The sequence below is a fragment of the Sus scrofa genome, chromosome 16, assembly GCF_000003025.6.
Source record: "Sus scrofa isolate TJ Tabasco breed Duroc chromosome 16, Sscrofa11.1, whole genome shotgun sequence".
Classification (NCBI taxonomy): domain Eukaryota; kingdom Metazoa; phylum Chordata; class Mammalia; order Artiodactyla; family Suidae; genus Sus; species Sus scrofa.
Window position 1 is genome coordinate 62,084,358 of NC_010458.4, and position 23,900 is coordinate 62,108,257.

General features: G+C 37.3%; 1 protein-coding gene across 5 annotated transcripts in view; it reads left to right on the forward strand.

Annotated features, from left to right (window-relative positions):
* GABRB2 (gamma-aminobutyric acid type A receptor beta2 subunit) overlaps positions 1 to 23,900 on the forward strand; it is a 255,980-nt gene that overhangs the window by 99,435 nt on the left and 132,645 nt on the right. For all 5 annotated transcript variants that reach the window (XM_003483855.4, XM_013984878.2, XM_013984877.2 and 2 more), the window contains one exon: positions 22,706 to 22,788. In XM_003483855.4, coding sequence (XP_003483903.1) covers positions 22,706 to 22,788 — 83 coding nt within the window. The remainder of the gene's footprint in view (positions 1 to 22,705; positions 22,789 to 23,900) is intronic.

Below are 23,900 nucleotides of genomic sequence, written 5' to 3' on the forward strand. Positions count from 1 at the left end.
TTGGTGCAAATGTAAATTGGTACAACCACTGTGGAAAACAGTATGGAGTTACCTCAGAAAACTCAACATAGAACAACCATATGACCCAGCAATCCCACTCCTGGGCATATATTCAGACAAAACTTTCATTCAAGAAGATATGTGCACCCCTATGTTCATTGCAGCACTATTCACAATAGCCAAGACATGGAAGCAGCCTACTGTGCATTTTCCTTTCAAATGACCCCACATATATAGAAAAGCATGGAGTGAGTCCCTTGAGCACGTCTAGTTAGAGCCCTTGGCACATTGTGTCAGATGATTTTGCTACTCATCCCCCTAGAATATAAGCATAAATCTTAAGAAGTAATGTTGAATCCAAAAAGCCACACACAATATAGAACACACCGTAGTATTTCTCTTATATGAAATTCAGTCACAGGAAAACCAAGGTGAAAGAAGTATGGAAAGTGGTTACCTTGGGGAGGGGTAGTTACTGGCAGGCCCCCAGGAGAGCTTCTGGATGCCTGATATAATTTACATCTTCTGGGTGCTGTTACTCAAGTATAGTCCCCCCCCCCAAATTCATCAAGCTGTATACTTGTCAGTTGAACACTTTTCTGGACATATATTTTAATAAAATACTTTTAAAAGGTTATATTTCAATACAGAGTTTAAAAGTTTGCACCCTTTTGTAGATTTGCTGACATACGGCCAAATTGGCCTGTAGAGAGTGTTTATGACTCAGAACATAAGAGTGTTTGCACACGATCTCTGGGAGATCTCTTGAAGGCACTCTTATTTACCTTATTTGTTCACTGCCCCATAACTCATAAATCCAAAAATTTGATTTGCAAAAGAGTTATTTCTTTTAAAGTTGGAATAAGTTCCGCAGTTTAAATTGTATTTTTCTGATTCCAATCTATTTTTATGTTCATATGAAAAAGCGATGATTGGACAAACGGTTTGAAAGCTTTTGAACTACTGGTATCTGGGATGGAGCAGATCAAGTATCCTGTGAAGGGTCACAAACTCAGACATCCACTGGGACTGGTGAATTACCAAATGAAGAGAATCTCGGAAGGTGCTGTGAGGAAGGATGGTCACTTAGAGAAACTGGGGAAGACATACCTCCTCCTTGAAGGCATTCAAACTCACATTTTCAAAGCCATGTGCTGACCAAGGGAAAGAAGTGTTTGTTCAGATTCAGCCAGTGATTCAATAGTTTGGCCTACAAAGTGTTATTCTATATATAACATTTTCTGTGTGTAACATGGTCCAGTTCTTCAGACAGACAAAGTACTCTCAAAAATTTTGTTAAACATTTCATAATTAATGAATAGTAGTCTTATTAATGGTACCAGTTCAGTACCTACACATAAAATATTACATGAATTATTCTTTAAAGATAAAATAATATTTTCTCAAATTGAAAAAATTGATTGAACATTCACTTTAGGAAATAACTAAGCTTGATACTTTTGAATGAATCTGAGGATGGATGTGTTAGATTTCTCATTCCTTTGAATCTCTTCTTTTAAAAATCTCATTATTAGAGAAAGAAGATTACCAATTATACAGAGGGAATCTAAAACTGCTCTTTATTATTAAGTGGTTTGCCTTCGTAGGATATGTTACTCATATGAGAGAGACAAAATTTATGGTTAATGAGTCCCCTGTTTTCATGAAAGCTACTGTTTGTTGGAGCGTTGTGTAAAAGAAAGGTGTAAATATGAATTTGCTCTTCTAGACTTGACATAAATCATTTTTAATATAAAAAGCCATCATACCATCTGTGTGTCCAAAGTATTAATTGCAAAATTTTTGTAGTAGTACTTTTAATTACCCCCTTTTCCCCTTTTTTTCTCATTAAAAAATATTTCACCATTTTCCTCTTGACCCCATTCAGAGTCTTAATATAGATAATAGTGGTGGTCAGAGCAGTTACCATGTATTGAACGCTAGGCTTTGCCTCTAATTGCTCTAAGTGCTTCATAAACATCATTTGGTTTGGTTTCTCACTGGCGCTTCTATAAAGTAGACTTTTTTTTTTTTTTTTTTTTTTTTTTGTCTTTTTGGAGTCATATCAAAGTTCCCAGTCAAGGGGTTGAATTGGAACTGTAGCAGCTGGCATACGCCACAGAAACACCCAGATCTGAGCTGCTCTGCGATGTGCACCACAGCTCACCACAACACTGAATCCTTAACCCACTGAGCAAAGGCAGGGCTCCAACTCGCATCCTCATGGATACTAGTCAGGTTCATTAACACTGAGCCAGGACGGGAACTCCCTAAAATAGAGATTTTTATCCACACATTATAGAAATGGATGACATGTTTCTCTATTATCCGGAAACTGAGAGAAGAATTAATAACCTCCATAGGGTCAGAGAGCTAGAAATGCCAGGTCCGCATGCGAATAAAAGACTGGTTCTAAATACGATCCCACCTATTTTCCAAAAATGATGATTTTGTGTCTTTTGGAGTCATAGTTGTAAACCTCGGATAGCTCTCCTGTTCCATTACAAATCTTGCTTATTTCCCCAACGCATTAATTTTCTTGAAAATGTACAGTAACTCATTTTCTCAAACTGTGAAAACCAGTTTAAACTCACAAACCCGCTATCCTGTAATCTGTCGTAATAGCAGTTAATCTTTCCCCCGACACACACACTCATAGACTATGGAAGTTCCCAGGCCAGGGATTAGATCCAAGCTAGAGCTGCCACCTATGCCACAGCTGTGGTGACACTGGATCCTTAACCCACTGTGTCATGGCAGGAATTCCAAAAGCAATTAATCTTAATACCAATGCCATATCTATCTCATTCTTACTTATTTCTACTTTACCATGGTCTAAATTTTTCACCAATTTCTATCATGTGAATGGTAGAATAGTATATTCGTAAATGAATTGGCTGTTAGCACTGCTGAGTTTTAACAGCCTTCCCAGGGAAGGTTCATATCAGAACTCCCATTTCTAATTGTTAAATCGTTCTTGTCTGACTTTCTTAAATCAATGCTTAAAACCAAGTTTCATGACATTATCACTCATGCGTGTGTGTGATTGCATGCCATCAAGTTATCCACTTCCATGTTGTCCCATAGCAACTCTATATACTAGATGTCATTATTTCCATTGTGAAGTCAAACAAACTGACCTCCTCAAATGGCAGAACTAGGGAATAGTGACCAGCGTTTGCACTGGTCACAGTCTGAATGGCTAAATGACTCCTTAAGATGTGTTCTCTCTTCTCTTTTGCACTGAAAGCAAGAAAAGAGAACATGCATTCACGCTTTTTAGAAAAATATTAATTTGACCTCTATTCATGTGCTCCGTTGTCTCCTTGGAGGTTGTAATGAAAAATAATCTAAAATGGGAAGACTTCTAGAGTGAAACAAAGGTCACCCTGGAACCTCATAGCTGGCCTGGCTCTGGACGTGAGCTCACACTGTTCCACACTGGGTGGAATAAAGCCTGAACCTCCAGTGAGTTGTAGTTTAATCTTGGATAAAGTTCCTTTTGGTTCAGATCTCAGCACTGCCTCTAACTCACTCTCAGCATCAGTTATAGTAAGTCATTTCATGTTTCAGAGACTTGCCTTCCTCATTCATAAAATCACAGATAATATCAAGGGCTGCCTACTGTCAGCCCTCAGGACATACCCCATTACAACAAGTATTTTATTTGACTAACATGGTATTTTTATAAATTAAGGACATTTCATTTTAAAATTTGCATTTCCTTGTTATCATTTAAAATATCTAAATGTCAGAAACAAAGGGCCCCATTTCCCATGTGGCAACAATCCTCTGAAGCTGAAGCACTGACATCTTGTTCTGACAGGGTATTTTTTTTTTTTTTTCATTTTACCCCAATTCCTACCATTTTCTGCTGCTTTATGTAGAGGCTTCTCCTTATACTACAGAGCCCATAAGCCTGACCCTCTGGGCATCTGAGTTTGCAATTCATCAATCAAGATTTAAGTAAATTATAATATCTGTACTTTGTTTCATGTTATGTCATATTGTGCTCTGCAGTTTTCTATATAAAATGCAAAAACTAGTTGGCCTGAAAGTTAAGGTCAATTGCCATTTGTCTTCATGCAGCCTTTCACCAGACAAATCTCAACAAATTTTATTACCACTCAATTTGCCCTAGCCATTTTACCTCTTTGTCCTGGCTTTGGGCATGTGCTTAGACTGTTTTATGCTAGTGGGAAACCCTCCCAGCTACACTCTAGCAAAATCTTGCCCATCTTTCATCACCTGGCCAATTGCTCATTTACTCTGCAGTGACTACTTCAGCTTCCAATTATCTCCCTATCTCAGGTCTTATAACACAAATTAATCCTACTTAACACATACGGCAAATATACATAAAGCAAATATAATTATTTTTGTATTCAGAGCTAAAGTTTGTAACTTTCCTTAGTCCATGCTTAACAATTTCTATGCATTGATTAAGTCCTTACATCCATTCTTAGAGTTTATTGCTTATATTGTTATGTTCTTCATGTTATTGAGGCTCAAATAGTCTCAATGAGATTTCAGCCTTGGCTTTAGTTGCTGGAGTTGTGATCCAGACTGACAAAGCTAATATCTTCCTACAGTAGTCTATCTGGTATCCAGGCTTTGATTTTAGGGTCCTTAAGGCCAAAGACTCTATCTTACTAATTTTATTAAATATCTTCTACAGGGCTTAGTATGCACTGTGCAAAATATAAGTTCTTCATGGATACTTTAATATTGTCAACACCTTTACTGTCATTCAGGGCATAATACCTTTCTCACAGTCATTGTCCAAGTGATGGTAAACTTGTAAGATTGAGGTTTTTAATGTATATGTTACCCAACTCAAAATCCTTATACTCTCTTCAACTCCCTCACAGTAATTTAAGAATTAGCAGACATGAGCTTGTTGCATTGTATTTCGCTCAGGGACAGTATGCATCTGGTAATTATTAGTCTATTCTTTTCCTGGAGGAAATGACAATCTAATATGCTTCTGGGGGAGAAGATGTGAGGGGGGGGCAAGGAAGCTATTGAAAAAGCAAATGTAATGTCAGTTGTGTCACAGTGGTATAATGTGTCTTAATCACTTAAAAATAATTGCTCTAGAAATAATTACTCATTAGCAACATTATGGTGTTACATCACCACAAAAGCCTGAACTAATGTGAACAGTGAGCATGAAAATGATAACCAACATTTAATGTTGCATCCTAGCGCTCTGAGAACAGTCCTAAACAATTCTCTTTGTAAATTCCCTCAGAGAAGTACATCTTTACCTGGCTCTGGTTGTCATTTAGCATGCCTTGAAATGCTTTAATGTTTATAGGCTGTATTACACCTCTTCATTTATTTAATTACATTTAGCAACCCCTCAAGTTATTGTCTGTTTTATTAAGCTGAAATCCATTACAAACCAAATTAGCAAAGGTGTGCTCAGGCTGCAAGGGATTTAGGCCTTTGCATCACTTGCTGTAAATTAAAGATAGAGGCTGCTTTACAGAACCAGAAAGTACAGACTGTCTCTGGGACCATCCTGGTGCCGTGCTTAGGCTGCCCTCCATCACCCTGACAGATGAGCTTCCTCTTTACACATCATTTCCAGAAAGGGAAATCTACCATTTACCCCGGGGAGCCGTTTCATGATTTTATAGCTTTTACTATCAGACAAGTCATCTTTCTATTTAACCTAAATCCTCCATGTCCTTCGTGTGAGAATTTATGACTAGAGCTTCCTCTTTGGACCATGTGAACAGCAGATCATCATTCCCTTGAGCCCTCCGTATAAATAGAGGCTCTTATTACAGCTATCCGTCTGCTCTCTTCTTCAGCTGAAACAGCAGAGCTCCTTCAGCCATTTGTTAAACAGTTAATTTTCAGGGTTTAATACCAGGGAACATTTTACTGAATCATGAGGCCAGTTTGCCACAGGTTTTTTTCTTTTTTTTTTTTTCTTTTTTTTTCTTTTCTAGAGAGAAACTGACAGACCTGGATGGTGAGGGGGAAAATATTGACAGCATAGCCATTCTTTAACTTGATTGTCCATCTTCTCATCCTTCTAACCATGTTCCCAACTCCCATCTTGGAGGAAATGAAATTATCCATATCAAAAGAGGGTTACACACACCTTTTCCTTCTGATATTGTCTGCTCTTGGGTTTCATTTTTCATCCAGGAAATCAGATGTATTGTCTTCCTCCCTATGTTTTTGCAATGTGCTACAATAATATTTTAGTCATCTGCATTGTCAATTGTCATTTTCAGTGAAGGTTTGTGGGTTCTTTTTTGTGAGCCTTTTCTGTTTTTTTTCAAAGCTGCTTGAAAACAAGCCCCAGGTTTTGATTTTTTAATGGTTCACTTTATTCTGCATTAATTCTTTAGTCATTTAAGCTTCTTATTTAGTGTGCCATGATTTGGGTACAAGGCAATTTTTTTTTTCCTTTTCCTCTTGTGTTTTTAAACTACCCTGCATTACATACATGTTTTTGGGGGAATTTTTCAAGTGCATTTTTTTCCAACTTAGTTTCTAGATGTTTTGCTTGAATTAGTCTTCAGTGGTAAAGGGCTCTCTGAATTTCATTTTTCAATTGCTCTGATCCATAGACACCCCTGGCCCCTGTTTCAAAATTTCATCCTACGTGGCTAAAAGCTTCTGAAAAAATGAGATGATTTTCACAGATCAGAAGAAAGTTAGTCTTACTGCTTTTTGGTGAGATTCTCAGGGTCACACTTCCATAGATTTCTGAATAAATAATTGTCTGGAGTTCAAACCTACTTTGGTGTTATAGCAACTTCTCTTTATGCGTGGGCTCAAGAGGCTCTTTAGGTATTGACTCATCCAGCAAGAGGCAGAATCAAAACATGGGCCCAGGACCACTCGTCACCACGGCCTCTGTTCTTGACCTCTGAGCCCTGTGTATGGAAGTTTTACCTTAGATTCACCACTGTACTCACCACTTCTCTGTATTACAGTCCCATCCAGAAAGTCTGTACCAATTTATTCTTCTACTGGCAGCCTGCATGAGAGGTTCTGTTTCCCTGCAGAATCTGTAGTACTGAATAATATCGTGCCTTTAATTTTTTGCTGATTAGATAGATAATCATCCTCATGGTTTAATTTGTGTTTTTCTCATTTTTAAACATTGTTGTATTATGTTTTTGTTTAATTTTTCTTCCAGCTTTATTGAGCTATAATTAACATGCTGCATTGTGTTTCATTCAAACCTGTAGTTTTTAATGGTGTGAAACATTTCCCCACATATTTGGTGTCTGTTTTATGTAAAAGACTTAATTCTTCAGAAAGCAGAAATTCCACTGAGATGGAAACCTGCCATTAGAGATCACAGTGGCAGAAAAGTCTGAGAAGGCAGTGTTGGTAGCTTTCATTAGAGTCAAAAGCACAAGCGGAGTTGCCAGTATGTGACAGGAGGCAGCTTTGAGTAATTTATTTTTTATGCTTAAAAAAATAACAGCAGCAATAACAGTAAAATCTATTTTGCTTTACTGGTGAAGGTTATCACAGTGGCAGCTGTGTACAACAGGAAACTATGTGTGAGGGCATGTTGGAGGCTGAATCAACCTCAGAACATGTTTCCCACTGACCTTATAATTGAGTGCATCTTTTCCTCAGACATCGGATGCCAGCTACTCAAGGAAAGTGTGTGTGCATGGTGATGGTGGAGGAGAGATGTGGTTTAAAGGTCATCTCAGCCTCACAGGGGTTCGTCTGAGGGCAGTACTGCCACCAGAATTTCCGTGTTGATGGGCTAGCATCCTGCATCAGCAGTCTCCTTTGTCCAGTCCTGCTTCCTCTACCTTCCTTTCATAGGTGGTGATCCTTCATAAGCATCCTTCAGGTCTACTTCTGAAAAGCCCAACTTAACATTGACTCTGAGCTTACTAGGGAGACAGAAAATAATGACTAAAAGTTGCACACACAGACTTATATCAGATAGTGTAAATATTAGGAAGGAAATAAAACAAGATGAGACTGTGGCCACAGGTAGGGGAAGATGGGCTGCTTTGACTAAGGTGGAGGGAGAATGCTTTCCAGGTGGGCTGTGATGTACCAAGGCTGGACTCATAGAGGGGAGGCAGTTCTTTTAAGGTAGAGGGAATCTTCATCCCCTCACCCCTAAAATCCCAAGACAAAGAACTCAAGAATGGAATGCTTCTCATTTTGTTGACAGCCCAGCTAGAGAAACTTCAGATTTTAAATACATTTCTATAATCTCTCAGTCAGAGACCCAACAGGAAACAGATGGCATAGTGAAAATGGGATAATTTGAGATGAATGTAATAAAAAGGCAGTTTACAAAGAGAAAAAACAGCAACCCCTTTTCTTCCTAGAGACAGAATCAGAAGGTTGTCATCAGCTCCCTAGCATCCCAGACTTGAAAGAGGAGAATAAAGAACAGTCAAGGGACCTGTACATGAGTTCCCGGGCATGGGGCCTGGGGTACAATTCCTCTGATCCCACTCTCCCCACCCCCCAAACTCCAGTCTTTTCTCTAATGGCCAAATCCTTCCTGAACCCAGACAACCATGGAAGCTATTTTGAAGTTGATTCAGTCTAGTCTGTGGGGTCACAGAGTTTGCTGGGTGACCAAACTCCTTTCCAGGGAGGAGCTGGAGAGACAAAGGAAAGCCTCCAGCATGTGTAGTTTACATTTTAAAATAATACTGGGAGTTCCCTTTTAGTGTAGCCAGTTAAGGATCCAGTGTTATCACTGCAGCAGTTCAGGTCACTGATGTGGTGTGGGTTTGATTCCTGGCTTGGGAACCTTTATGTGGCATGGGCATGGCCAAAAAAATAAAATAAGATAAAGTTCATGCATCCTTTGTTGTCCACCTGAAACTAACACAGCATTTTGGGTCAACTATAATCCAATAAAATTTAGGTAAAAAATAATTATAGCCATGCAAAAATTAAAATTGAAAAATAAATAAAATAAAATAATACCAGACTAGATGTAGAAGTGACAGTAGACCTAGCTGAGGTTGTAATCTAAGTCAGCAGCTGACTATCTATAAATCTGTGTCTATGAGCCATTTATTTTGTTAAAAAAAATTAAGAGTCTGGAATGAAATGAATGAACTTACCCTGAAATGGTATGTCTCTGATGTGAGATAAAATATTTTAAATATATTTTAATGAATGCAACAAAAAGTATGTCATATATCTAAACATTGTTTTAAATTGTGAAAACAAAACAAATCACTGTTGAAATAATTAGAGTCCCAGCTATATGTCTTTCCAATTGGTAAGTGGCTGTGGTATAATTATATCTCTTATAGTGAGCTTTTTAAGCCAGATTTTCAGTTGTCAGGTTGTGAGTCAAAAAACTGAAAAAAAGGAGTTCCCATTGTGGTACAGTCGAAATGAATCCTGCTAGTATCTATGGAGACATGGGTTCGATCCCTGGCCTGGCTGAGTAGGTTGGGGATCCGGCGTTGCTGTGAGCTGTGGTGCAGGTTACAGCTGTGGCTCGGATCCCATGTTGCTGTGGTGTAGGCCAGAGGCTATGCTCCTATTCAACTCTAGCGTGGGAACCTCCACATGTCGTGGGTGCAGACATAAAAAGCAAAATATATATATTTATGATTGCTTTTTCTCAGGGACTCAGTCTTCCTTTAAGATATAACCTAGGAAGATCTCTTTCCCAAGAGAAGAACAGGATTTGTGGACGAGACCATCAGGAATGTAATAGGGGGCATCTTGGTAAGCAAGGGACTGACTACAGGCTGGTATGTCTGTATCTATTACTATTTTGATTGAGTAGGATTTATGTGCTTACAAAACTAGATTTTGTTAAATACTGATGTTTGACTTCCTTAGGCGTGTTATTTAAGGAAATGTCTTTCATAATAACACCTGAATTTGTAGCAAAAACCTGTGTTGCCTTTAATGGGGAGGGTATCTTTACAGAGAATAAAGATTCCAGAAAAGGCGAGAGTCACAGAAAGCCAAACAGCTGTGGAAGAGTACAAATAGCTCTAATGTGAAAGTCACGATTTATCAAATGGAAACATGATTGCTGGCAATCTTACTTTTTTTGGTGATTATCAAGTTGAGCATAGTAGCACATGTGACTCTATAGGAGGACTTGTAAAGAGCTTTTAAAAACAGTTATGTGTGAGTGTTGGAGATTTTAATTTAAGCAGGAGGCCTCTGAGGGGGTAAATCAAGAGCATAGGCTGGAAGAAAAATGCTGAGGGAGACCTTCAATCAGGGGAGAATATTAAGTGGGACTCCTGGGGAGAGGCCTGTATTTGCTTGTCTAGGGTGGGATAATCTACATAATTGACAAAAACAGAATGAACAGCTGTGAAACACAGCATTTGAATGTGTGGGTAAAACAAAATTACAAAATATACAGGGCCACAGAACATGTAATGTATTTTCATAGCATTATAGAATTCCTAAGCTCCTTTGGGCTGTGAGAAACTGGCCAGTCCTCCAGAGAAGCTGCATGACTTCATCAAGGTCAACTAGCTAGTTACTACAGTGAGCTTTGGAGTCAAATATCCCAGATTTAAACCTCAACTCCATCACTCCCCTCTGTGGCTTTTGGAGAATATCATTCTACCATTCTGTGCCTCAATTTTCTTATCCATAAAATGGGGGTTCTAATAGGGCAATCCTCATAGTGCATGAAATGATACATTTCGTTAACGCTCGTTGGTGTCTGAAACTTAATAGGTGATCAGTTAATCTGAGGTGTGTTTAGGCAGTTCCCATTGTGGCTCAGCGGGTTAAGAAACTAACATAGTCTCCGTGAAGATGTGAGTTCAATCCCTGGCCTTGCTCAGTGGATTAAGGACCCAGCAATGCTGCAAGCTGCAACGTAGGCAGCTCAGATCCCATGTCACAGTGCCTGTGGCTGTGGTGTAGGCTGGCAGCTCTAGCTCCAATTTGAACCCTAGCCTGGGAACTTCCATACCTCTCAGGTACAGCCCTAGAAAGGAAAAAAAAAAATTGAGCTGTGTTTATTATCAAGAATGCAGGGTCAAAGCTACCTAACTCCTATGGCAACTTTCGCTCTTCTCTACAAAAAGCAAGACCATGTCAAAAGAGGGATATATGTAAGAAATTAGTTTCCTATCTAAGTGATTTTTAATTTTTTTTGTCTTTTATCTTTTTAAGGCCTCACCCGCGGAAAAAGGAGGTTCCCAGGCTAGGGGTCGAATCGGAGCTGTAGCCACTGGCCTCTGCCACAGCCACAGCAATGCCAGATCCAAGCCACGAATGCGACCTACACCACAGCTCACGACAACACTGGATCCTTAACCCACTGAGTAAGGCCAGGGATTGAACCTGTAACCTCATGGTTCCTAGTCTGATTCATTTCCACTGCGCCACAACAGGAACTCCTAAAGTGATTTTGAGGTACAAAATAATGTTAAGACTTCATGGAGGTGTTAAAGCAAACATTTTTAAGTACTTTCAGGGGAAGTGACTTGGATGAGCTGTTTAGAACTTTTCAGAACTTCAGTTCATGCTCTAATGCTTAAATTCGCTATGTGACTTTTTCCTCCTATCTAAAGTTTTCAGTGTTCATTTTTAGCAAAATACATGTATCAATATGTTTTTTGACAGTTGATCATTTATATTATTATTATTTTTTTGTCTTTTTGCCATTTCTTGGGTCGCTCCCACAGCATAGGGAGGTTTCCCAGGTTAGGGGTCAAATCGGAGCAGTAGCCACTGGCCTACGCCACAGCCACAGCAATTCGGGATCCGAGCCACGTCTGCAACCTACACCACAGCTCATGGCAACGCTGGATCCTTAACCCACTGAGAAAGGTCATGGATCAAACCCGCAACCTCATGGTTCCTAGTCTGATTCGTTAACCACTGCGCCACGATGGGAACTCCAGACAGTTGATTGTTTTTAACACCCTATTTTTCTCTATTAATGATGTCTACTAATGCTAGAGGTTTCATTTATTCTTTGAAATTAGAATAAATTGTGTGTTTAAGTAAATGTGAATTTTGAACAAAGTGAAAACATGCTGTGAATTAGAATGGTATGTTTTGAATACAGCTGGGGATAAGGCATCTGATTTTCTTAAAACACAACGTACAAAGATGTTGAAAAAAACAAACTAGTATGTGAGAGATAACTGGATGGTTGTCTAGATAAGAAATCAGACAAAGTAAATCAAAGTCACTTTTTAATAATCTCTGGCTGAAATCCTAACATGTTTTTCACAGGATAAGGCATGTGTTTAACCATATATTCCAGATCCTAAAGCCCCTCTTGAAAAGTCTGCTGACCACAAGTGTGCATGATTCCTATTGGCTGAGGGGCAGAGGTATCTGTTATTACTTAGTAACTGTCTTTGGTTATATTCAAACTTGGCATGATTTAGCAATATCATTAAATCTCAAGTAATGACCCTATAAAATATCTGTTATGGTTCTGATATGAAATGCTGGCATAGATGTTTTATTTCTTGATTTTGTAGATACCTGTAGGGACTCTTTTAAGCTATGTTAAATACTTAGGTTTTCTTGTACTGTGTCACTATTTTATGACATAAATCGTTTTTGGATGATAGTGCCCAATGGCTAAGGAATAAAAAGTTTATCTAAAATTATTCTATGCCAGTCAGAATATTGGTATTCCCCAAAGGTGCTTCTCATTATGCAATAGAAGTCAGCCCCAAAGAAAACACATTTCCACTTCTAACTAAAATATTTGCTACAGGTAAATCAGGTACATTCTGGAGGCATCACTGATGGTTTCCTTGATGGAAAACAGAGCTGTCTTCATATATTTCACAATGGTATTAAAATGTAATCAGGATACTTGCCTAATGAGTTACTAGCTTTACCTCAAGACTCCTAGCAGTGGTGTTAACTAATTTAAGTCCAATAGAGGATATTTATCAGGATACAGAATAGGCATGTTCATGAAGAACCTTTTAAGTATATTTGCTGTATTGCATTATTCCTAGAGAAGCTTAGCCCCTTTATAAATCAGAAAATCCCAGAGAATAGAATTTGATGCTGATTATTGAACTTTCCTGAATGAGATTCATTTCAGGTTGGATTTTTCTTTTGTCTTTTAAATTTATTTGAGAATTATTTGCATGGATTAACTCAGAACTTAGTGTAGAAAACTGCTTCAAAATCCTTAGTTTGAGAATATGTATGACTATGACTGTCTTTGCTTGTCTTATATTGTTGTCATTATTATTATTCTTTTTTATTATTATTTTAATATTGTATTAGTGATATATGCCAGCACCTGGTGCCTGAGATACACATAAGACAAAAAAAAGACATGGTTTCTGATCTAACAATGCACATAGAAAATATGCAGGTTTGTTACACATGTTGGTACTTTATCTTAAAATTTGTTAAGATAAGTTCATATACAAAAATGACATAATGACTCTTTTTGAATATTTATGCTAGGAAGTGATTTACGACATATTTTATAGCCCTTTGTTGCTTATGACATGTATGATTATTCTACATTTCTTCATGTATACAAACATACTACCATCCTAAAGACTCTACCAGGAAATTGTTAGAGCTCATCAATGAATTTGGCAAAGTTGCAGGATACAAAATTAATACACAGAAATCGATGGCATTTCTATACACTAACAATGAAAAAGAAGAAAGAGAAACTAGGAAAGCAATTCCATTTACTATCACATCCAAAAGAATAAAATACCTAGAAGTAAACCTACCTAAAGAGACAAAAGGCCTGTACTCTGAAAACTATAAGCCACTGATGAAAGAAATCAAAGATGACACAAAGATGGAAAGATATACCATGCTCGTGAATTGGAAGAGTTAATGTTATCAAAATGACTATGCTACCCAAGGCAATGTGCAGATTCAATACAATCCCTATCAAATTACCAAGGACATTTTTCACAGAACTCAAACGAAATATTTTAAAGTTTTTTTGGAAATGCAAAAGACCCGGAATAGCCAAAGACATCCTGAAAAAGAAAAATTGAGCTGGAGGAATCAGACTCCTGGACTTCACACTATACTACAAAGCAACAATCATCAAAACCGTATGGTAGTGGCACAAAGACAGACATATAGATCAGTGGAACAGGATAGAAAGTCCAGAATTAAACCCACACCTACAGCCAACTCATCTATGACAAAGAAGGCAAGAATATACAATGGAGAAAAGACAGCCTGTTCAATAAGTGGTGCTGGGAAAACTTGATGGTCACATGGAAAAGAATGAAATTAAAACACTTCCTAACACCATATGCAAAAAAAAAAAAAAACTCAAAATGAATTAAAGACCTAGATATAAGACCAGACACTATAAATCTCTTAGAGGAAAACGTATGCCAAACACTCTCTGACATAAATGACAGCAACATCATCTCAGATCCACCTCTTAGAGTAATGACAGTAAAAACAAAAATAAACAAATGGGACCTATTTAAACTTAAAAGTGTCTGCACAGCAAAGGAAACCCTAAACAAAACCAATAGACAACCCACAGAATAGGAGAAAATCTTTGCAAATGAATCAACTGACAAGGGATTAATCTCCAAAATTTTAAACACCTCCTACTGCTCAATACCAAAAAAACAAACAACCCCATCAAAAAATGGGCAGAAGATCTAAACAGACAGTTCTCCAAAGAAGAGATACAGATGGCCAAAAAACACATGAAAAGATGTTCAACATCACTCATTATGAGAGAAATGCAAATCAAAACCACTATGAGGTACCACATTACACCAGCCAGAATGGCCATCATCAAAATGTCTACAAACAATAAGTGCTGGAGAGGGTGTGGAGAAAAAGGAACCCTATTACACTGTTGGTGGGATTGTAAATTGATGCAACCACTGTGGAACACAGTATGGAGATTCCTCAGAAAACTAGAAATAGAACTACCATTCGATCCAGCAATCCCACTCCTGGGCATCTACCCAGAGAAAACCATGACTCAAAAAGACACATGCACTCCAATATTCATTGCAGCACTATTTTCAATAGCCAAGACATGGAAACAACCTAAATGTCCATCAACAGAAGAGTGGCTCAAGAGGAGGTGGTACATATACACAATGGAATATTACTCGGCCATTAAGATTAATGAAATACCAGCATTTTTAGCAACATGGATTGACCTAGAAATTATCATGCTGAGTGAATTCAGTCAGACAATGAGACACCAACATCAAATATTTTCAGTGACATGTGGAATCTGAAAAAAGGACAGAATGAAATTCTTTGCAGAACAGATACTGACTCACAGACTTTGAAAAACTTACAGTTTCCTAAGGAGACAGTTTGGGGGGTGGGGGGATGCACTGGGGTTGTGGGAAGGAAATCCTATAAAATTGGATTGTGATGATCATTGTACAACTATAAATGTAATAAATTCATTGAATAGTAAAAAAGTCAAAAAAACAAAACAAAACAAAAATACCTCCAAGTAACTAGTAGTTTTCACTGTATTTACTCAGTAGCAGTCAGTAATAACAATAGATGCAGAACATTTTATGAATTACAGATTTCTCCCTCCTTTTATCATTTAAAAACCAAGCAGGATATCAGGTTTTTAATCCATGTGATCAGAAGCAATCAAGTATTGGAGAGTGTAAGTGATTTGTCCCAGGTCATTTATTCTGTATGATAAGGATTCCAAATAGATTATTGTGTCTGTTTTTGGTGTCAGGGTGATGGAGGCCTCATAAAATGAGCTTAGGAGTGTTTCTTCCTCTGCAAGTTTTTAGAATAGTTTCATAAAAATGGGTATTAACTCTTCTTGAAGTGTTTGATAGAATTTGCCTGTGAAGCCAGAAGCCATCTGGTCCTAGATTTTTGTTTTTTGGAAGTTTTTGAATCACAGTTTCAATTTCAGTACTTGTGATTGATTGGTCTATTCATATTTTTCTATTTCTTCCTGGTTCAGTCTTGTAAGGTTGTACCTTTTGTAAGAATTTTTCCATTTCTTCTAGGTTGTCTGGTTTGTTAGCATATAGTTGTTTGCAGTTGTCATTTAAAATCCTTTGTATTTCTGCTCTGTCAGTTGTAACTTCTTTTTCATTTATAATTTTATTGATTTCAGTCCTCTTCTTTTTTTTCTTGATGAGTCTGACTAAAAGTTTATCAGCTTTGTTTATCTTTTCAAAGAACCAGCTTTTAGTTTCATTGATCTTTCCTGTGGTTTTCCTCATCTCTATTTGATTTATTTATGCTGTGATCTTTATGATTTCTTTCTTTCTACTAACTTTGGGTTTTTTTAATTTTTTCATCTTTAAAATTTTATTGAAATATAGTTGATTTATAATGTTGTGATAATTTCTGCTTTACAACAAAGTGATTCAGCTATGCATGTACACACACCCATTCTTTTTCAGATTCTTTTCCCATATGGATTATCACAGCATATTGGGTAGATTTCCTGTGATGTACAGCAGGTCCCCATTGGCACAGCATTTCGTATACCTCTGTGTGCACATTGCCACTCTCACCCCCCCAGTACATCCCTCCTCCCCATTCACTAGTTGCTTTAGGTGTAAGATTAGATTCTTAGATCTTTCTTGTTTACTGAGGTAAGATTGTATTGCTATAAACTTCCCTCTCAAAACTATTTAGGCACATCTCATAGGTTTTAGATTGTTTTATCTTCATTGTCATTTGTCTCTAGGTACAGGCCAATATCACTGATGAACATAGATGCAGAAATCCTCCACAAAGTATCAAGCCAAATACAACTATACATTAAAATAATCATCCACCATGATCAAGCGGGATTTATCCCAGAGATGCAAGGTTTCGGCAATATCTGCAAATCAATCAGTGTGATATACCACACTAACAAACTGAAGAATAAAAGACATATGATAAAGCCTTTTGTCATAAGGCTTTTGACAAAATTCAGCACCCATTTATGATAAAAACTCTCCAGAAAGTGAGCATAGAGGGAATCTCCCTCAACATATTAAAGGCTTTATATGATAAACCCATAGCTAATATAATTCTCAACAGAGAGAAACTGAAAGCACTTTCTTTAATATCAGGAACAAGATAAGGATGTCCACTCTCACCACTTTCATTCAACACAGTTTTGGAAGTCCCAGCCATGGCAATCAGAGAAGAAAAAGAAATGAAAGGAATCCAAATGGGAAAAGAAGAAGTAAAATGATCACTGTTTGAAGATGACATGATACTATACATAAAAAAATCCTAAAGATGCTACCACAAAACTACTAGAGTATATCAATGAATTTGGTAAAGTTGCAGGATACAAAATTAATATGAAAAAATCTGTTGCCATCCTATACACTAGCAATGAAAGATGAGAAAGAGAAATTAAAGAAATAATCCCATTTACCATCACATCAAAAAGAAAAAATACCTAGGAGTGAACCTACCTAAGAAGGCAAAAGACCTGTACTCTAAAAACTATGACGCTATTGAAAGAAATTGAATACGACACAAATAGAAAGGTATACCATGTTTTTGGATTAGAAATATCAGTTTTGTCATAATGATTATACTACCTAAAGCAGTATACAGATTCAATGCAATTCCTATCAAATTACCAATGGAATTTTTCACAAACTAGAACCTTTTTTTTTTTAAATTTGTGTAGAAACCCAAAAGACCCCAAATGGGCAAAGAAATCCTGAGAAAGAAAAATGTAGAGGAATTAGGTTCCCCAAATTTAGACTATACAATAAGCCAACAGTCGTCAAAACTGTATGGTCCTTGAGTTCCCATAATGGCTTGGTGAGTTATGGACCCAAATGGTATCCATGAGGATGTGGGTTTGATCCCCAGCCTCACTCAGTGTGTTTAAGGATCTGGTATTGCTCTGAGCTGTGGTGTAGTTTGCAGACGTGGCTTGGATCCCATGTTGCTGTGGCTGTGGCATAGGCTGGCAGCTGCAGCTGTGATTTGACCCCTAGGCTGGGAATTTCCATATGCTGTAGGTGCAACCCTTAAAAAAAAAAAAAAAGTACGGTACTAGTTAAAAACAGAAATAATGATCAATGGATCAGGATAGAAAGCACAAAAATAAACCCAAGCACTGGTGTTCAATTAACATGATGAGGCAGAAATATACAGGGGAAACAACAGTTTCTTCAATTAATGGTGCTGGGAAAACTGGACAGCTACATATAAAGAGAATGAAATTAGAACACTTCCTAAAACCATACATGAAAATGGATTAAAGACCTAAATGTTAAGACTGGATACTCTAAAATTCCTAAAGGAAACCATAGACAGAACACTCTTTGACATATCACACAATATGTATTTTGGATACACCTCCTAGAGTAATGAAAATAAAAAAAATCAACAAATGGGAACAAATGGGACCTAATTAAATTTAAAAGCCTTAGACAACAAAGGAAACCATAAACAAAATGAAGAGATAGCCTGCAAAATGGGAGAAAATCTTTGAAAATAATAATCTCCAAAATGTACATACTGCTCATGCAGCTCTATATCAAAGACCAATCAAAAAATAAACAGAAGACCTAAATACATTTCTCCAAAGAAGACAGATAGGGAAAAAAAAAACATGAAAAGTTGCTCAGCATCAGTAATTACTAGAGAAATGAAAATGAAAAAATACAATGACGTGTCACCTCACACCAGTCAGAATGGCCATTATCAAAAGCCTGCAAACGTTAAATGCTGGAAAGGATATGGAGAAAAGGGATCCCTTCTACACTGTTGGGGGGAAATGTAAGCAGATGCAACTACTATGGAGAACTATATGGAGACTCCTAAAAAAACTAAATATAAAACTACTATATGATCCAGCAATCCCACTCCTAGGGATATATCCAGAGAAAACCATAATTCAAAAAGATACATGCACCCCGATGTTCATTGCACCACTATTTATAATAGCTAAGGCATGGAGGCTGTCTAAATGTTCATCAACAGAGGATCAGATAAAGAAGATGTGGTATCTATCTATCTATCTATCTATCTATCTATCTATCTATCTATCATCAATCTATAATGGAACATTACTCAGCCATAAAAAGAAGGAAAGGAAGCCATTCACAGCAACATAGATGAACCTAGAGATTATCATACTAAGTGAAATAGATAAAGACAAATATCATATTAATTACATGTAGAATCTGAAAAATGATACAGGTGAATCATTTACAAAACAGTAACAGACTCACAGACTTTGAAAGCAAATGTATGCTTATCAGAGTGGAAGTATAGGGGGAGGGGATGGATTAGAAGTTTAGGATTGGCATAGGCACTGTTGTGTATGGAGTGGATGCCCAACAGGGACTTCCTGTATAGCACAAGGAACTCTACTTAATATTCTGGGATATCCTATATGGGGAAAGAATGGATATGTAACTGAATTACATTGCTATATAGCAGAACTTAACATTGTAAATGAACTACACTTCAATAATTTTTTGAAGAATGAAAAAACAATTGTTATTTTGGCTACAAAGTTTCTGTTTTAATCCAACAGGAGACGCAAAGGGTTATTAATGTCAACTATAAAACGTGTATTATAGCATTAAAGAAGTAAAATCTTGATGTAAATATGAATGTTGATGTGAGGAAAACATTTTATTTTTAAAACATGAGCAGAAATCCATTGCATCCACATTAGCATTAGTCATTTTATTTTTCTTGTTTATGACACTGGTGTCCATAGATGCTAGTTACCACAGTATGCATCAGCAGAAAGTGTGAACCACACCCTATAGTAGCAATTGCAATTTTCATGTCACTCCCACATTTGGGTATCAATTTAAGGCTCTCCTTTTTTATCATATGTGTTCCTTTGTACTTCTCCTGTCATTTGCGATCACCAAGTGAAATTAATTTTCTCTAGTGTCTCAAGATATTGATTCTTCTGTTTTACATAAATAGCATGAAAGTTTGATTTGCAAACCATGTATCTAATTTTATTTCTTCTGAAAATTACTTCTCTAGACCAATACAGGTTCCTGTATGTTAGCAGAAATTCAAGTTGCATGTACACATTAAAAAAAAGGAATCAGTGAACTAGGCAAAATTTAGCAAAATATCATATAGCCAAAATAAAGTGTCCTTTTTAAACCCTGAATAAATAATTAAATATGAATGTTAATTTTTACGCACTTTTTAGAATTTATAAAATGCAGAAATTTTATCAGTCCATTGAAAGCAGAAATAAACTGCTTGATAGTAAGATAACTCTGGTACTATATATGTAATGCTAATTAAATGGATTAAAATTTAACTGTTAAAAATATAAAAAGAAGCTCTCAAGCCAAAGACACATGGTAGGTTTAAAAAAAAGAGAAATGATACAATGAATTAGTCCTTCAAATAAAAGATCCATGAACATCAAAACCAACTGCTTTGACTCTTTATAATTCATGCATTTATCCATTCAACAGATATTTTTGATTCCCTTACAGTAAATAGAAAGAAAGTCTGTCTTCTAACAGCTTATATTTTACTGGGAGAATTAGTTCTTTTTTTTTTCTTTTTTTTTTTGTCTTTTTGCCATTTTATTGGGCCGCTCTCGCGGCATATGGAGGTTCCCAGGCTAGGGGTCGAATAGGAGCTGTAGCCACCAGCCTACGCCAGAGCCACAGCAACGCTGGATCTGAGCCACGTCTGCAACCTACACCACAGCTCACGGCAACGCCGGATCGTTAACCCACTGAACAAGGCCAGGGATCAAACCCGCAACCTCATGGTTCCTAGTCGGGTTCGTTAACCACTGTGCTACGAGGGGAACTCCGAGAATTAGTTCTTACAAAAAAGAAATAAGCGCAATAATTTCATACTATAGTAATTCCTTGAAGGAAATAAACACCTACCATTGGTCATTAGTTAAGGCAGCCACTTTGGGTGGGCTGCTTAGGAAAGGCCTTTCAGAGGAAATGATATTTGAGCTAAAAGATCAGAAAAGAGGGCTCTTTGAATAACTTATTTAAGAGACACCTATTCTAGACAGAGATAACAAATATAAAAGCTAAAAATAGTGAGTGAGGACTTAGAGAAAGTATACCAGGAAGGGTGACATTATTCACAGCACAGTGGGCCAAATCCATGACTTCAGATTTTTTTGGAAGAGCCCCTAAAATTTGCAAGGACAAGTGATAAAATCTCATTTGTTTTAAAACATCTGACTGTTCTATGGATAATAGTAAGGAGGCAGTTGGAGAGGCTGGGAGATGAAGATACTGTAGAAGTGAGGCCGTGGGGCATAGATTCTGAGGAAGGTGGTGGAGATGAATGGGAGTTGAGGCAGAATAGCGAACTCCTGGTAAAAGAGGGGAAGGAATCAAGTAATAATCTTATCACTAAAGAGGAAAACAAAAATTAACAGAGTACAGACCTTAGTGAAGCAGACATCGAACCTAAAGAGTCATGCACTAATTAAATTAGGTCAATTACTTCTTTCCATCCAACAACTGAGGAGCAGATCTCTCACATCTAAGGAATATTATAGATTCAATATATTTGGACTGTTTGTCTAAGCTCTGCCCAAAACTTTTTCATGAATAAGTTCTAGCTCTGGATTGTTTCTTCCAAGCTGGGACTGCATCTTATTTCTGTTTCCAACAGAGCATAGTGCCCCTCAGAGTAATTAAAGCCAAAGTTCATCAAATTTAACATCAAATGTTCCTCTTATTTTTTTAAGCAGATGTAAAGTGCCTATTATGTGTAGGTACTCTTTTGTATTCTTTACAAAAAATATATTTATTCATAAGAAAGTCCATTAGGTAATTACTATTGTTATTAATAACAATTACTATTGTTATTAATAATGACTTATTTTTTACAGACAAAACAAGCTGATTAGGAGATATTAATCAGCTTGATGTGTATCACAGTTGGTGAGGCAGAATTAGAATTCATACCTATGTCTGTTTGTTTTAACCCTTGTGCTTTTCTGAATCATCATGCTGCCTTAATGATCAGAAACCATACTGATAAATCACTTAGTACTGATTTTTTTGGCTCTTTCCATTAAGTCTTCAATTCATGAAAAGTAAGATTAGTGAAAAATGATGACAGAGAAATATAAAGACATTAAGGAGGCAAAAATCACTTCTTCCTGATAAATTAATGTGTATCATGTGTTATAAGTAAATAACTACCAATCAATAGGAGAAAGCTCACTAACAGGCCATGAGAATATATGATTTTTCAAGACAGAGCAAATCAGGTGATAGATGAAAGGCTTATTGTGTGTTGTACTAACACACTTGCAAAGTAATGTATATACAATGTATAGAAAAGTCAGAAATGTTGGATCAAAGCCAAGATTGATGGACAATTAGATTTTAGGATCTTGAGAAAGGGAGGAGAAAACAGACAAGAGCAGAAGAGTAATATCCATGTTGGTGTTGTCAGTCACCTGGGATGCTGGTAAAATAGAGTTCTGGGATGGCCCAGCCCATGCCCAAGGTCTACTGGACAATGAAAACTGCATGTTTAACAAATGCTGCCAGGTGGTTTTGGTACCAGATAGGTAGTGGACCACATCTTATGAAATGCTTATTCGGTCCACTCTGTTGAATTTCCAAATATCACCAGGCTCATCAAGGAAAATAGCTGTTCACAGTAGTAGCACTCTTATTTTGTTAGCACTTAGACTAAATCAGTTTCCTAGAGGTCCAGTTCTATCTTCTTTGAGACTTAGATTTAATTTTTCCAACTCCAGTCATGGACCAGCTAACAGCATATGTCATTGATATTTCTCTTCTAGAATCACAACCACAGCTGCCTGCATGATGGACCTAAGGCGGTACCCACTGGATGAACAAAATTGCACCCTGGAAATTGAAAGCTGTAAGTTTTTCTGAGAATCTATCTAAACTGAGCTCTGTCTGTTTTAAGGGTCTTCTTAGGGGTTGGTCTCCTACCCTAGTTCATGTCCAGACCACAAGTTCTGCAAAGTATGTGCTAGCATGCTCCATTTGGTGGAAAAAGGCTCTCACAGTGTCTTCTTCCCTCAATGATGCTGCCACCTTTTCAGTCTCATCCCTACTTACCTGGGAGAGATGCATAGGGAAGCAGCCTTTAGCAAAGAAAGGAAGATGCTGAGTCTGGAAGGAGACCAAGGGCTATTTTAGGCAGTTATTTTATGCAATTGGTGCAAACAGCTGCAACAGGCTTAGGAAAACAGGTGGAGATGGCAATATGACATGAGATGCCTTAATTGTCTTTCCTCTGACAGCGTTATCTCTGCAACTGCAAGCTAAAAATGACCTTTGATTTAGTTAAAACATTTATATAGTGTGGACTTGTGGAATATTTTTTTGTCTCAAGGGGCTATTTTCAGTATCTAAAGTTTATTTTATATTCTTATTGAAGGCCATATGATGAGCAAGATTGGTGTAAGTGTATGTTTATTCTCTTTCATATGCAGACCTATTTTGCAGTGCCGATGCTTTTCTAGGCCATGGTTTTAGCATTCTTCTTTTTTTTATGCACCCATGGCATATGTAATTTCCCAGCCCAGGGACTGAATCCAAGCCACAGCTGTGACCCATGCCACAGTTGCAGCAACACCTGATTCTTAACCCACGTGTTGAGCCAGGGATCAAACCCCTGCTTCTGCAGCAACCGAAACTGATGCAATCAGATTCTTAACCCAGTGTGCCACAGCGCAAACTCCTTCAGCATTCTTACTGATGATTCAGTCGCTTACCCTGTTGGGTGGGCTTAAACATCGATTTAGTTACCCAGCTCCCTTTCAGAGGTCACACAGGGAGTCATTTGTGGTGGAGTAGGATTTTGAATCTTTTTCCTCTGTCAGTTCTTTGCAATGTTTTCATATTCCATCCTATCAAACAATTGGAAGCTGATGATTTTACAGCCAGCATTCAAGATAATGAGTAGCTTGACCTCTTTGCAGATACCATCAACCTTGGGGAGGAACTCTACCCATGGTAAGCTGT